This window comes from Phacochoerus africanus, chromosome 5 (assembly GCF_016906955.1).
Source record: "Phacochoerus africanus isolate WHEZ1 chromosome 5, ROS_Pafr_v1, whole genome shotgun sequence".
In the NCBI taxonomy this organism is placed as follows: domain Eukaryota; kingdom Metazoa; phylum Chordata; class Mammalia; order Artiodactyla; family Suidae; genus Phacochoerus; species Phacochoerus africanus.
Window position 1 is genome coordinate 115,179,947 of NC_062548.1, and position 12,384 is coordinate 115,192,330.

At 49.6% G+C, this 12,384-nt stretch overlaps 1 protein-coding gene across 1 annotated transcript in view; it reads right to left on the reverse strand.

The window, feature by feature from the left end:
* PLB1 (phospholipase B1) overlaps positions 1–10,907 on the reverse strand; it is a 79,319-nt gene extending 68,412 nt beyond the window's left edge. The window contains exons 1-3 of the mRNA XM_047782361.1: positions 10,839–10,907; positions 8,583–8,646; positions 867–925 (exon numbers count right to left, since the gene is read on the reverse strand). Of these exons, the coding sequence (XP_047638317.1) occupies positions 867–884 (18 nt within the window). The 5' untranslated portion in view covers positions 885–925; positions 8,583–8,646; positions 10,839–10,907. The remainder of the gene's footprint in view (positions 1–866; positions 926–8,582; positions 8,647–10,838) is intronic.
* Positions 10,908–12,384: the final 1,477 nt, after the last annotated feature.

Consider the following 12,384-nt stretch of genomic DNA (forward strand, 5'->3'; position numbering starts at 1 on the left):
TCCCAGTTGGGCTGGAACGCTTGGCACTTTAGAATCAAGAGTTGTGACAGTACCACGTCTTGACGTGTATCCTGCCTCATCAGAAATGAGCTTGAACTCCTGCCCAGATCAGGATCAGGTGACAGAAGTGTCTAGGCTAGTGATCCAGGCTGGCAGAAGTGCTCTGAAAATTAGATGGCAGTGTACAGTTTTCCAAAGGCCACGTTTCAGGGCACAATCCTCCCCTCCCCTATGGAAGTTCCTAGGCTCGGGGTCAGAGTGGAGCTACGGCTACCAGCCTACGCCACAGCCATGGCAATGCCAGATCCGAGCCACGACTTCGACCTACACCACAGCTCAGGGCAATGCTGGATCCTTAACCCACTGAGCAAGGCCCAGGATCGAACCTGAATCTTCATGGATACTAGCCAGGTTTTTAACCCACTGAGCCCCAATGGGAACTCCCCACAATCCACCCCTTCTTAAAAAAGTTGTGCACTTGGAGTTCCTGTTGTGGCTCAGTGGTTAATGAATCCGACTAGGAACCATGAGGTTGCAGGTTCTATCCCTGGCCTTGCTCAGTGGGTTAAGGATCTGGCTTTGCCGTGAGCTGTGGTGTAGTTTGCAGATGTGGCTCGGATCCCCAGTTGCTGTGCCTGTGGTGTGGGCTGGCGGCTATGGCTCTGATTCAACCCCTAGCCTGGGAACTTCCATGTGCCACAGGAGCGGCCCAAGAAATGGCAAAAAAAGACAATAAATAAAAAAAAAAGTTGTGCACCATATCATAAAGTCAAGTATTTTGCAATCCTTTGATATGAATCAAAGCTTCTCCTATCAACCACACTCTCCTCCTCTCCTGGCCCTTCCTTCTCCCACCAGCAACTCACCGTGATTGAGTCACCCATGGCTCCGATGACCTTGATGTCAGCCAGCTTCAGTCTGTGAACTGAGAAGGAAAATACAGATGAGCACAAGTTGGGCTTCCTGTCTCTCCTGAAAACAAAGGAGCAACTTCCAGCAAAACTGCGACAAAGTCCATTTTTCAAAGCAATTCAGTTTGGACCACACCATGAAAAGCCCATCCTTATCCAAAAGCTCAGAAGTGGCAGCCGTGGAGTCTGCCAGCCAGTCTCCCCCTCGGGCACGTGGACTCAGGGCTGGGGAGCTGGAAGGTGGCCCTGCTTTCAGAGGGGCGTTGCTGGTGTAGGGGGGACCTGATGCCACGGTGGGCAGTTACCCTCAGGGTGTGAAGCAGTCCCAGGCAATGCGAGCTGGGGCTAAGGTGAGGGGTGTGGTGGAGGTGAAACCCACTACTTCATCTATTCTAGGCTCTGTTGCTCTTTGGAATAAAATATCATCTTAGAAAAAAATCAGAGCAGTTTTTCTAAAGTGAAAAGGGAAATGCCTTTATACCACTGGCTATTTTTTTTTTAATCAAGGTGAAGTTCACCTAACATAAAACTCACCATTTTAAAGTCAACCATTCAGTGGCATTGGGTAAACTCTCCGTGTTGTGGAACCATGGCCCGTGGCTCGTTCTAAAACATATTGATGAGCCCCAAAGGAGACGTGCACCCACTAAGCAGTCACTCTTCACCCCCATCCTCTGCCCGTGACGCTCACTGTCTGCTTTCTGGCTATGGATTTACCCATTCTCAACATTTCATATCAAGAGGGATGATTTACCCCCAGGGCTGTGGGTGGCGGTGGTGGTAGGGGTTGGTGGTTCAGAGTAGGCTTCACAGAGGAAATAGTGTTTGAACTCAGGATAGGATGAGATAAAGATGAAGGAGAATGAGGCAGGTGATGGAGAAAGAAGCATAAGGAGGGGTGTGGCATGGCAGAGCCCGTGACATCCAGAGTCGTACGGTGTGACTTACGCGAAGGGTGTGGGAAAGAGACTAACAAAAAAAACCTTGGAGAAGAACGTTAGGGCCACGGGCCTTTTGTGCCTGGCTGACAGGTTAGGAGATTAACATGAATATCACCATATATACATACACGCGCGTACCCATACACCAATCCTCTGTCTACTCCTTTGCTTGAGACACCTATGGGCATGAATGCAAGTGCATCTTGGGAACCACACTTAAATTCCTTACTGCACGTGTGGCTCCGTCCTCTCACATCACAAACTCACCTCCTACTCCCCCCCGCCCCGTATCTCCCAGTCCCCCAGAATACCCCTCCCAAGTCACCCTGACTTTTTTTTTATGGCTGCACCTGCAGCATATAGAAGCTCTCAGACCAAGGACTGAATCCAAGCTGCAGCTGCCAACCTACACTGCAGCTGCGGCAACACCAGACCCTTTAACCCACTGCGCCTGGCAGGGGATTAAAGCCACGCCTCTGCAGTGACCTGAGCCAGTGCAGCTGGATTCTTAACCCACTGTGTTGGAGTGGGAACTCTATCACCCCGATGTTGATACAGCTCCATCTTTCCTCAGATGTGCCTTCCATGGGCTCTAGTGGTGCCGTGCTATTTTGTCAATTACCTCTCAGTCTTGAAAGAAGCCTAATGTAGCATTTGTACCAGGAGGTGGCCTGCTATTGCAGTGGGGAAAGAAGCCCATCAGTTCAGTAGGGCCACTGCTTAAGATGGATAGACTGAAATCTGTCTGCAAGGAGACGCTCTCATCGGCCCTTCGTTGCCAAGTTGCTCTATACATTGGGCAGTGAAACCAGAGAACAAGATGCTTTTGACCCAGCTGGACTGCATATAGCCTACTTGACCCATCCACATGCAAGTCAGGCTACATAATGACACCTGCTTGGGAAGCTGTGCAACCCTCAACCGAAACAATGTTCAAAGGGATCCCCCCCGCCCCCCGCCCCGTCGTCTCCCTCCACAGAGACATCTTGTCTACCTGACTTCCATGCGGTCTGCACATGGGGACCTGCCAGCCCCACTGGGGATTTGCTCTCATTGGAAAAGTAAAAGTCTCTGCCTCTTCCCCGCGACAGCATGCAATCCACCGCATACATAGCTGTGAGTGTGTGTATGCAAAATATAGAGATTAGGTCTTTCAGTGTGAGCACGCATCAGAATCATCTGGAGAGCTTGTTAAAACACAGATGGTTGGTCCCCACCCTCAGAGTTTCTGATTTAGTAGGTCTGGGGTGGGCCCAAGGCTATGTGGTTAGAAGAACAATATCAAATCACAAAGCCAGCTGCACGCATTAGCACACATCCACGGGCCGAGAACTTTAAAATGACCTCTTGTCAAAGAAATCAGGCTCTGGGTAAAAAAGGCAACAAAATGGAAAATAAGACCCCCCTCCCCAACTCTAGAGGGTTTATTTTAGCTCCTGATGATGACAGTCAATCACCATATTCTTGTTGCCAAAATGTGTGATACAGTGAATTCTGGGCACACTAACTAGTGTGCAAAGGCTAGGAGAAGTCTTTGGGGCTGGCAAACCTGGATGAGATGGATAGACTGGCTCTGAAAGCACATTAGGGTTTGCTCAAGGGGCAGCTGAAACGAGTCGTTCTAGTCTCCTAAATTTGTAGCAGACAGAAAGGAGACACACGTGCAGGTACACCCACATCTATGTGTGTGTATATGTGTGTAACCAGATTGATATGTGTGTTGGGGGGAGGATGGTTTCCTGTGGGTCATTCTGCAAGAAATGACCTGTACGAGATAGTAAACCAAATGAACCAAGTCTAGATTGTAGGAGGTGGACTCATCCGGGATCCTATTAAAATAAAGCCTTACACCCATTTCATTGGTTTGATATTCTGAAGACCTTGGTTTGAGCTTTGTAAATATCATCATGCGTGATAAAGACACAGCCTGGAAGCACAGCAAAGCACTTTAGCAATTGCTCTCCTTGGGGAAGGAACTCTTTAGAGATAAGATTAAATTTGTGTGGGCTGATTAGCTCACCATTATCTGGTACAAACTGTCCACCCCCTGGAAAGACGTTGATAAACACATCATTAACTCATCAAGATTTCTGCAGAAGGGGCCTCTTATCAGAAGGCCATCCAAACTATGATGAAAGATCACGAACAGCAAGGCAATGGTCAACTAGAGTATAGAATGGGGGAAACTACCCACTGGACATGGAAAGGAACAGCAAGAAAAAGACTTAACACTTGGGAGTTTGGGCTTGTGTAACCCCACAATGGAAACCACTGGGGCCTGTAACCTGCAAAACCAACTTTCTCTTGATTGTCAGCTAAGGCTGCCCAACTCTCTTGCTTTCAGATTTTAGGGACTTAAAGACTTCTGCCACGCTGGCACAAGGTTGGGCCTCGTTCTGTCTTTGAAGTGCTTCAACATGGGTGTATATGAAAACATATGTGCCTGGCACAGAGCAGGAGCTCAAGAGCCATGTTATGTTGAATTCAAGGCTAAGGAAGAAGCTCTGTGTCAGAGATTTGATAGTTCTCAAAGCTTTAAAATGATGGAAACTGCGGGGAAGGGAAATACATTCATCCACGTATCTTGGGATGAGATTGAACTTTCTCAGTAGGCTGGTCCCACTGAGGGGAGAAGCAGGCTGCTATTCCTTATGGGGCATCACTACTTCTTCTTCCTTTTTTTTTTTTTTTTTTTTTTTTGGTTATTTCGCCTTTCCTAGGGCCTCACTCGTGGCATATGGAAGTTCCCAGGCTAGGGGTCTAATCAGCGCTGCAGCCACCAGCCTACGCCAGAGCCACAGCAACACGGGATCTGAGCCGTGTCTGTGACCTACACCACAGCTCACGGCAACGCCGGATCGTTAACCCACTGAGCAAGGGCAGGGACCGAACCCGCAACCTCATGGTTCCTAGTTGGATTCATTAACCACTGAGCCACGATGGGAACTCCAGGGCATCACTACTTCTTAGTCACAGTCTAGGTTAAGGTCACAAGACTCATGAGCAGGTGGTGTCTGCTGGATGGTACACCCCTGGCTCCCACTGAGGTGGAATTCTTTGTGGTCACCCAGTGCTGTAACCTGGGCATTTTTCATATCAACATTTGCATAGCTCAGTTTAGCCAAATGAGTAAATTACTAGAAAGGAATCAATAGCTTAAAATAAATGAGCTGTTCTGATTTATACTACCGGTGTCAGTGGCAGAGAATTAGCTTTGTGGATCCCTATTTTCCACTACTATGAAGTAGCAACTCGACTTCAAGATAGCTGGCTTCGATAGGTAGCCAACAAGCCACGTCCCCTCTGGCTCCTGATTACTGCTCTTCTGTTTACAAAATGCTACTCTCTTTCTCACTGGGCAGACCTTAAGTCATCTCTCAGACGGAACGTATTTTTCTTTGTTATCTCAACTACGTTAGGGACAGGGCCGTAAAAGTAACACAAAACGCTGTAAGCACTTAGGACGTCATAAAGCCCACAGGAGGTGGCACTCAGAAAATTGCACGTATGCATGGAGCAGGAGGGGAAAATTGGAAGCATGCATGCATGCATGCATTTATACATGGCAATTGGTAGTAAAAAGTACTTACATCAGCTCTGTGTATCTCCTCCCAAAGCCCCAAGATCAGTGGAAAAGTTCATTACCGGGGCCCCGGATGGCATGAGAGTGAGGCACCTAGGCTGCCAGGGGCCGCGGCCTATTGATGAAGACAGTAGCCTATTGTCCTATTCTGAAATATCACTTCCTTTTAGCGAGGCGGATCTGGGGATAGGTTTGGGAGAGATGGGGGGGAAAAGGGGGCTCCAGAGATGGTTTTTGCAAAGAACTCTGAAGGTAAAACGGTTATTTTTCGTCTTAGTGGAAGGCGCTTTGGGGTCTAGTTGGTTTTTAAGATCTTTTTCCACCCGGGGAATTTTTGATTTGCTGAAGTCAAAATCCTCAATAATCCAGATGGAGTTCAACCTGCATTTATCGGGCTCCTACCAACTGCTGAGTCACTGGGGGCCAAGGTAAGATGATCTACTTTTATATGTATCAGATGCCTCCATTGCAATTAGAAGTTGTAAACATGATCTCCAGAAGGGTGAATGACCTCACCAAAAATGTGACAACTATCAAAGGTAATAAAAATGGAGCCTGTGTTCAGGCTCTTCTTCCCTGTCCCTACAGCCACAAGTATGATGAAAATGTCCAGTCATAGACCAAGCCCAGTAATGGAACATGTTTTTCATTGTTGTCCCGTTAGCTGTGGCTGCTTTTCTAAGTGGCACTTTTCAGGGGGGGGGGACTCAGAGGTGCCAGCCCAGCATGAGTCTGGGTGCCGCCACCCAGCTGGCGAGCGCCCGTGTTTTGGTCCCACGCCCCCTTGGCTAGATCAATCCATCTGCTGATCCAAACAGCTCCTATCACCAGAGGATCTCAGATCTCAAGGTCTCAAGATTTCTGCTGACCTCTTCAAGGGCCCATAAACGTGATGATATTCAGGGTCAGGGGATAACGAAGCAGTCCACATTCTACTTGGCTTTCAGATGCTCAGATATGCTCTCATGGATTGGTTGGTTATCACGGTCATGACAGGAACACAATCTTGACAGACTGCAAAATCTTTACTGATCAGCCTTTTGGAACGATAAGATTAAAAGGGGATGGCTAGCATTTCACTGTAAAGAGTATGCTTATTAAAACATTCAAATCTGGAGTTCCCATCGTGGCGCAGTGGTTAACGAATCCGACTAGGAACCATGAGGTTGCGAGTTCGGTCCCTGCCCTTGCTCAGTGGGTTGAGGATCCGGCATTGGCGTGAGCTGTGGTGTAGGTTACAGATGCAGCTCAGATCCCGCGTTGCTGTGGCTCTGGCGTAGGCTGGTGGCTGGAGCTCTGACTAGACCCCTAGCCTGGGAGCCTCCATATGCCGCAGGAGCGGCCCAAGAAATGGCAAAAAGACAAAAAAAAAAAAATTCAAATCCCGCCCCCCCCCATGCATGCATACGTACCTAACCACATCTTTGCGTTTTTGCTATTGGAGGGCTTGCATATGAAGCTAATAATTGGTTTCTACTGCCAAAGTTCTGCTAGTAAATTGGCCAATAGGATTGAGTTGTGACTAAGCTGGGGGAAACGACTAAACACTAAATGAGTGTGCGCGTGTGTGTGTGTGTGTGTGTGTGTGTGTGTGTGAGAGAGAGAGAGAGAGAGAGAGATCTTTATTAGCTCTTCCATTACTCTGCAACTTACTCAAGAGCCAGTTGTATACTGACATTTTAGAGAGAAGGTTTTTTGTTTGTTTGTTTTTGTTTTTTGGCTTTTTGCCTTTTAGGGCTGCACCCATGGCATATGCAGGTTCCCAGGCCAGGGGTCAAATTGGATCTACAGCTGTCAGCCCACACCTCAGCCACAGCAACGCGGGATCCGAGCCACGTCTGTGACCTACACCGCAGCTCACAGCAACGCCAGGTCCCCAACCCACTGAGCAAGGCCAGGGATCGAACCTGCAACCTCATGGTTCCTAGTCAGATTCACTTCTTTTGCGCCACGACAGGCACTCCTGGAGGGAAGATTTTTCACCTACGTGCCAGTCATTTGGCTTAGGTTGAGTGTGCAGAGCTAAGACATGCATGAAAGGAGACAATCTGACTACAGAGATTCGCATCCTAGGCCGTCTCCGAATTTCATTTTCTATCCTCGCAGGCACACAGGAGGCATTCAGCAATCATCGAATAAATGAGTGAACAAGTGAACAAATCAATGAATAAATGGACCAGGCATGAGAACCACACATGAGAACCTAGCTCACCTTCGCAGAAATGCTCCAGGGCTGAGCTTTTGAGCCATGGGCCACCACACGGCCCTCCTGTCACCTCCCATGGTCACAGGCACACAGCCATCGCTCCCAGGAAGAAAAGGTTCAGTCTTAGGCAGCCACTCTTTGGGAAGGTCCCTGACTGGAACATTCCACGTGTCTCATTTTCATGGCCCAGCAACAGTCATTTTGGAAATATCGAGAAGCAGTGAAAACAGCACGTTGGTGAGACGGTGCACTTCCCTGTCCCGGGCCAGGGCTGAGTGTGCCCTGCATGACTCTGACACCGAGTGTGGACTGGTTATTTCTGCTGCCTGCTTAAAAGAGTTTTGCTCTTTAGAGAACAGATTCACCCCCCAGAGGCTTATGGCAGGGACAGTGCCATCCACTCGCTCCGCGGATGCTGGGCCCTTTGCAGAGCATGGCCTGACACACAGTTAATGCTTAGTAAATGCTTTCTGATAATGTTATCGTATTTTAGTTAAAGGATAATCAAAGTCTACCTCCAGAGCTGTTTCTATCGTCCTTGAAAACCTCTCGGATGTATCTCAGATTGTGCGGAAAGCCCTCGGCATCCTAAGGTTGCTCTCACTCTGATGGTTTTCCACCTCAAGGGCGTTTAAACATCACTCAATCCAGGAGAGTTCCCACTGTGGCTCAGTGGTAATGAACCTGACTAGTATCCATGAGGACACAGGTTGGATCCCGGGCCTCATTCGGTGGGTTAAGGATCTGGCGTTGCTCTGAGCTGCAGTGTACGTCACAGAGGCAGCTAGGATCTGGTGTGGCTGTGGCTGTGGTGTAGGTCGGCAGCTGTAGCTCCGATTTGACCCCTAGCCTGGGAACTTCCATATGCCATGGGTGCGGCCCTAAAAAGATAAAAATAAATAAATAAATAAATAAAAAATCACTTAATCCAGGCCACATACCTGAGGTGGGAATCGTGTCAGAAGGATCCTTGTCAGGACACCTGATTTCCGCTCCTTCTCTCACCTGAAATGAGACACACAGAGAAATAAGGAGAAATGCACTTTGCAAGGCAGGAAACTGGATGAGAACTGGGCCTCTGTTTGGGAAAATATCACTTAGTGCAGAAACCTGAGCATCTTTTAGGACTTCTGCCTCCCCTTCAACACTCACACCTGAGTGTCCACAATGTCCTTTCCAGACGCTCCCAAGGCTGCGCCTCCTCTCCCATCCCTCTACCTCATCAATCTAACTCCAGGCCTCATTGCTTCCTCCTGGAACCACGCCACATTCTCCAGCGTCACTGCTCCCATCCCGAGGGCTTCTTCCCAGCCTCCTGAATCCGTACAGGTGACTCTTTCTCTCTCAACAGAACGTGTCACCCCCTGGCCTACATGCTCAGTGAAAGCAGGAATTGTCCTGTTTTGTTTACTGTATGTCCAGAGCCAAGAACAGAGCACCGCAGATGCTTGAAAAAATAATTGTTGGCCAGAGTTCCCGCTGTGGCGCAGTGGGTTAAAAAAATCTGACTGCAGGGGCTCAGGTTGCTGCAGAGGCATGGGTTCCATACCCGGCCTAGCACAGTGGGTTAAAGGATCTGGCATTGCTGCAGCTGCAGTGTGGGTCCCAGCTGCAGCTCAGATTCAATCTCTGGCCCAGGAACTTCCAAATGCCATGGGTGCAGCCATTAAAAAAGAAAAGTTGTTGGTTGTATAAGCCTATTTTTACTCTGTATTAACATCAGCACGAGATCCCTCCTCCTCAGTGGGGTCTAAGAGGCCCCCTGACACTCTGAACCCTCCCCCTTGACCCAACCCTCCGTCCTCTCCATGCTCCCATGTCTTTGCCCAAACACTGCCCTCTGCTCTCTCTTTCCCTCTCGCTCCCTTTGTTTCCCTTACTCCCGTCCACCCGGCTCAAGGCCAAGGTCATGGGCGCTCTTGGGGAAGCCTTCTCAACTCTGTCCTGTTTGTCTCCTCCTCTTCCCCCGTGTTCCCGGAATACCCCTTGGAAACCTTACGGCGCTTATTACATGGTGTTCTCACCTCTGGGGGACTCCGCTAGATGGAGCTCCCTGGCACAAGCAGTGTATTTGCGTTTTTATCTCCTATGCCTTGCGTCCATCCACCCACCCACCCGTTCAGTCACTCAACAAGTAGTGTTTAGGTACCTGCGCCAACGCCTGCCCTCACTGAGCTTGCATCCTCGTGTATTCAGCTGGTACTCAGTAAATGCATCCCGCAGCCACATAGTGCTCCCTCCTATATAAACTCATGGCACCCCAGATACTGTTATATGTGCTTTATACTTCATAACTTGTTACGGTTTATAATAGGAGGCAGGACTGGGATTGTTTCACAGATTTGAAAAACCAAGGCACAGAGAGGTTAAGTATGTTGTCCACTGACACAGAGCCAGTAACTAGAAGAGTCTGGATTTGAAACCAGAGCCAGCTCTCTCAACTCAGGTGCCATGTTAACTCTCAGCGGTAGCCTCCTTGCTCTGATATTAGTGAAAAAGCATGGGACAAGTTGATACATCATCCCTTCATCCCTGCATCGTGTGGCCTTTGTGGCAGAGGCCCAGGCCACCCGCTTTGCCGCCACCACCGGAAGGAAACGGCATCCTGTTTTATCCAATCGGAAGGACCAAATGTGTCTCAACGGTGCGTGGTCCCCAGTTCTCTGGGAATGCAGACAACAACCTTCGAGTGTTTCCTGAAGTGCCCTACCTCGTCTTGACAGGAAGTGTCAGAAAAAGACTCATGAGGTGAGTATCAAGCGAGACGTGAGCGAGAGATGGGCCTGACAGATGCGGGCCCACCTCTGAGGCTCTTTGGTCTCCAAGCTGTTTTCAGATTTCACCACTTTTCTTTGCCTTAACTTTCTTTTCAGATGAAGCTCAGGTGAGTTTAGAAGGATCTGTCAGAGGTTTGAGGAGGGCTGAGGAATCTTGTCTCACAGCCGAGCAGATGGGAACGGGCAGTGCTGAGTACCCCAAACCACCCCCCGAGCCACAGGATGCTGGTGCAAGGCCATTTTCAACGACGGAGCTGAAAGGCAGCCCTGCTTCTCGCACCCAGGGCACAGCCACACACTTGTGCCTTCACCCTCCCCAGCCTAGGACACAAGGAACCACGTGGAAGCTTCCAGAGACTTAGCAAGGTACCACCCCTGGTTCATTTGCACGTTTGTCAATCGCAGAAAACCTCTCCATACCTCAAACTTTGCCTGGGGTGTGGGCAACCTGGGCAGGTAGTTGCTGTTTCTATAGGTGAACAGGTAGGGATCCTCCTGCGGAGATATATAATGCGTTGTAGCCACGACCCAGAAAGCCGTAATCTTGAATCATCAGGTTTTGTCACCCGGTGATGCCTTTGGCCAACTTGAAACATTCCTACCATCCTTCAAATGATGAGAGAAACACTCCCTGGCTTTTCTTCTCCCTGCTGCCCACGAGTCCCCTGAAGGAGCTCTTTCTTTGATGCCTTGAAATTTCCCATTTGCAACAGTCAGTGTCTCTGGCTCTCTACCCGAGGCTCATGCCATCAGGCAAAGCAGGCATATTTCCATGAAAAGAGAATTTAGTTTCAAGCTTCCTGACGGCCAAGGCAAAGAGGAAAAGAAGACATAGTGTATTGTTCTTATAACCTAGTAACAAAAAACTTACCGATTCATCAAGAAAGCCAAACATCTGATAAAAGGAATTCTACTCATTTCCCTTCAGGTATTTTTCTCATTAATTTCTTCACACATTAATTCTATACCTACTATACATTTGGCACATATTAAAGACACCCAGCTTGGCTTTTGAGACCAGGTGAGCTGTGGCTTTGTTCCTATGCCCTCCACAGCCATGGGAGGGGCCTCAACTTCTCTTAAAACAGCTCTCCAGTGCCACATATGCAAAGCTGTGCCCAGGCCCAGAAGAACAGACCCCCCCGACTCTGATGGGGCTAATGTCTCAGCCAGGTAAGACCCACTTCACAGAAAAGCCCACTTCTTTGTGAGCCCGTCCCTCTCCCCAGCTCAGCAGGAGAGGCCCTCCCTTCCCCCACAGCCCTTACCTACCTGAGAGGGACATTTCACTGGCCTCTTCTCTCTTGCACTGAATGGCTCATCTTTCTGTCCTACTGGCTCCATCTAGAAAAGAAGGTGATATTTGGAACAGAAAAGTCTTACCCGGGTAGCCGCATCCTAGGGTACCACTGAGAAAGGCTCATCAGCCCAGTGCTTTTTGGAGTGTGACCCCGGGGTGGGCTGCAGCAGCATCGCCTGGGCACACAGCAAAAATGCAAACTCCCAGCTCCCGTGCCCGACCTGCGGAGTCGGAAACCCTGCAGGGGCGGGGTCCAGCCCTCCCTGTGTTTTATCAAGCCCTCCAGGGGTTCTGATGCACACACTCAAGTCGAAGCCCAGTGCAGGAGAGGAACCGTGGACTCCCAGCCCACCCCTCCTGTTATAGGGAAACTGAGCAGTGGAGCCGACACGAGGCCATTGGAGGCCAGATCCGTCCAAATCGCTCTCAGTGGGTCACGGGCTTCCGACCACCCAGGGGCCAGCTATTCAGCTTGACTTTGCGACCCTCTCCTTGGGGCAGAGGGGTGATTAAATTTGCCTCCGAGAGGAGAGCAGGGATGGGAAGGAAGGGCCGTACATACACGGCTCCTGTGCAACAGCAGGGAATGAAGGAAACTCCGTCACCTGGCAAGACCCATGTCCCTACCGGGGACCAAGAGGCACAGTGACACAGAGCACAGCCTGG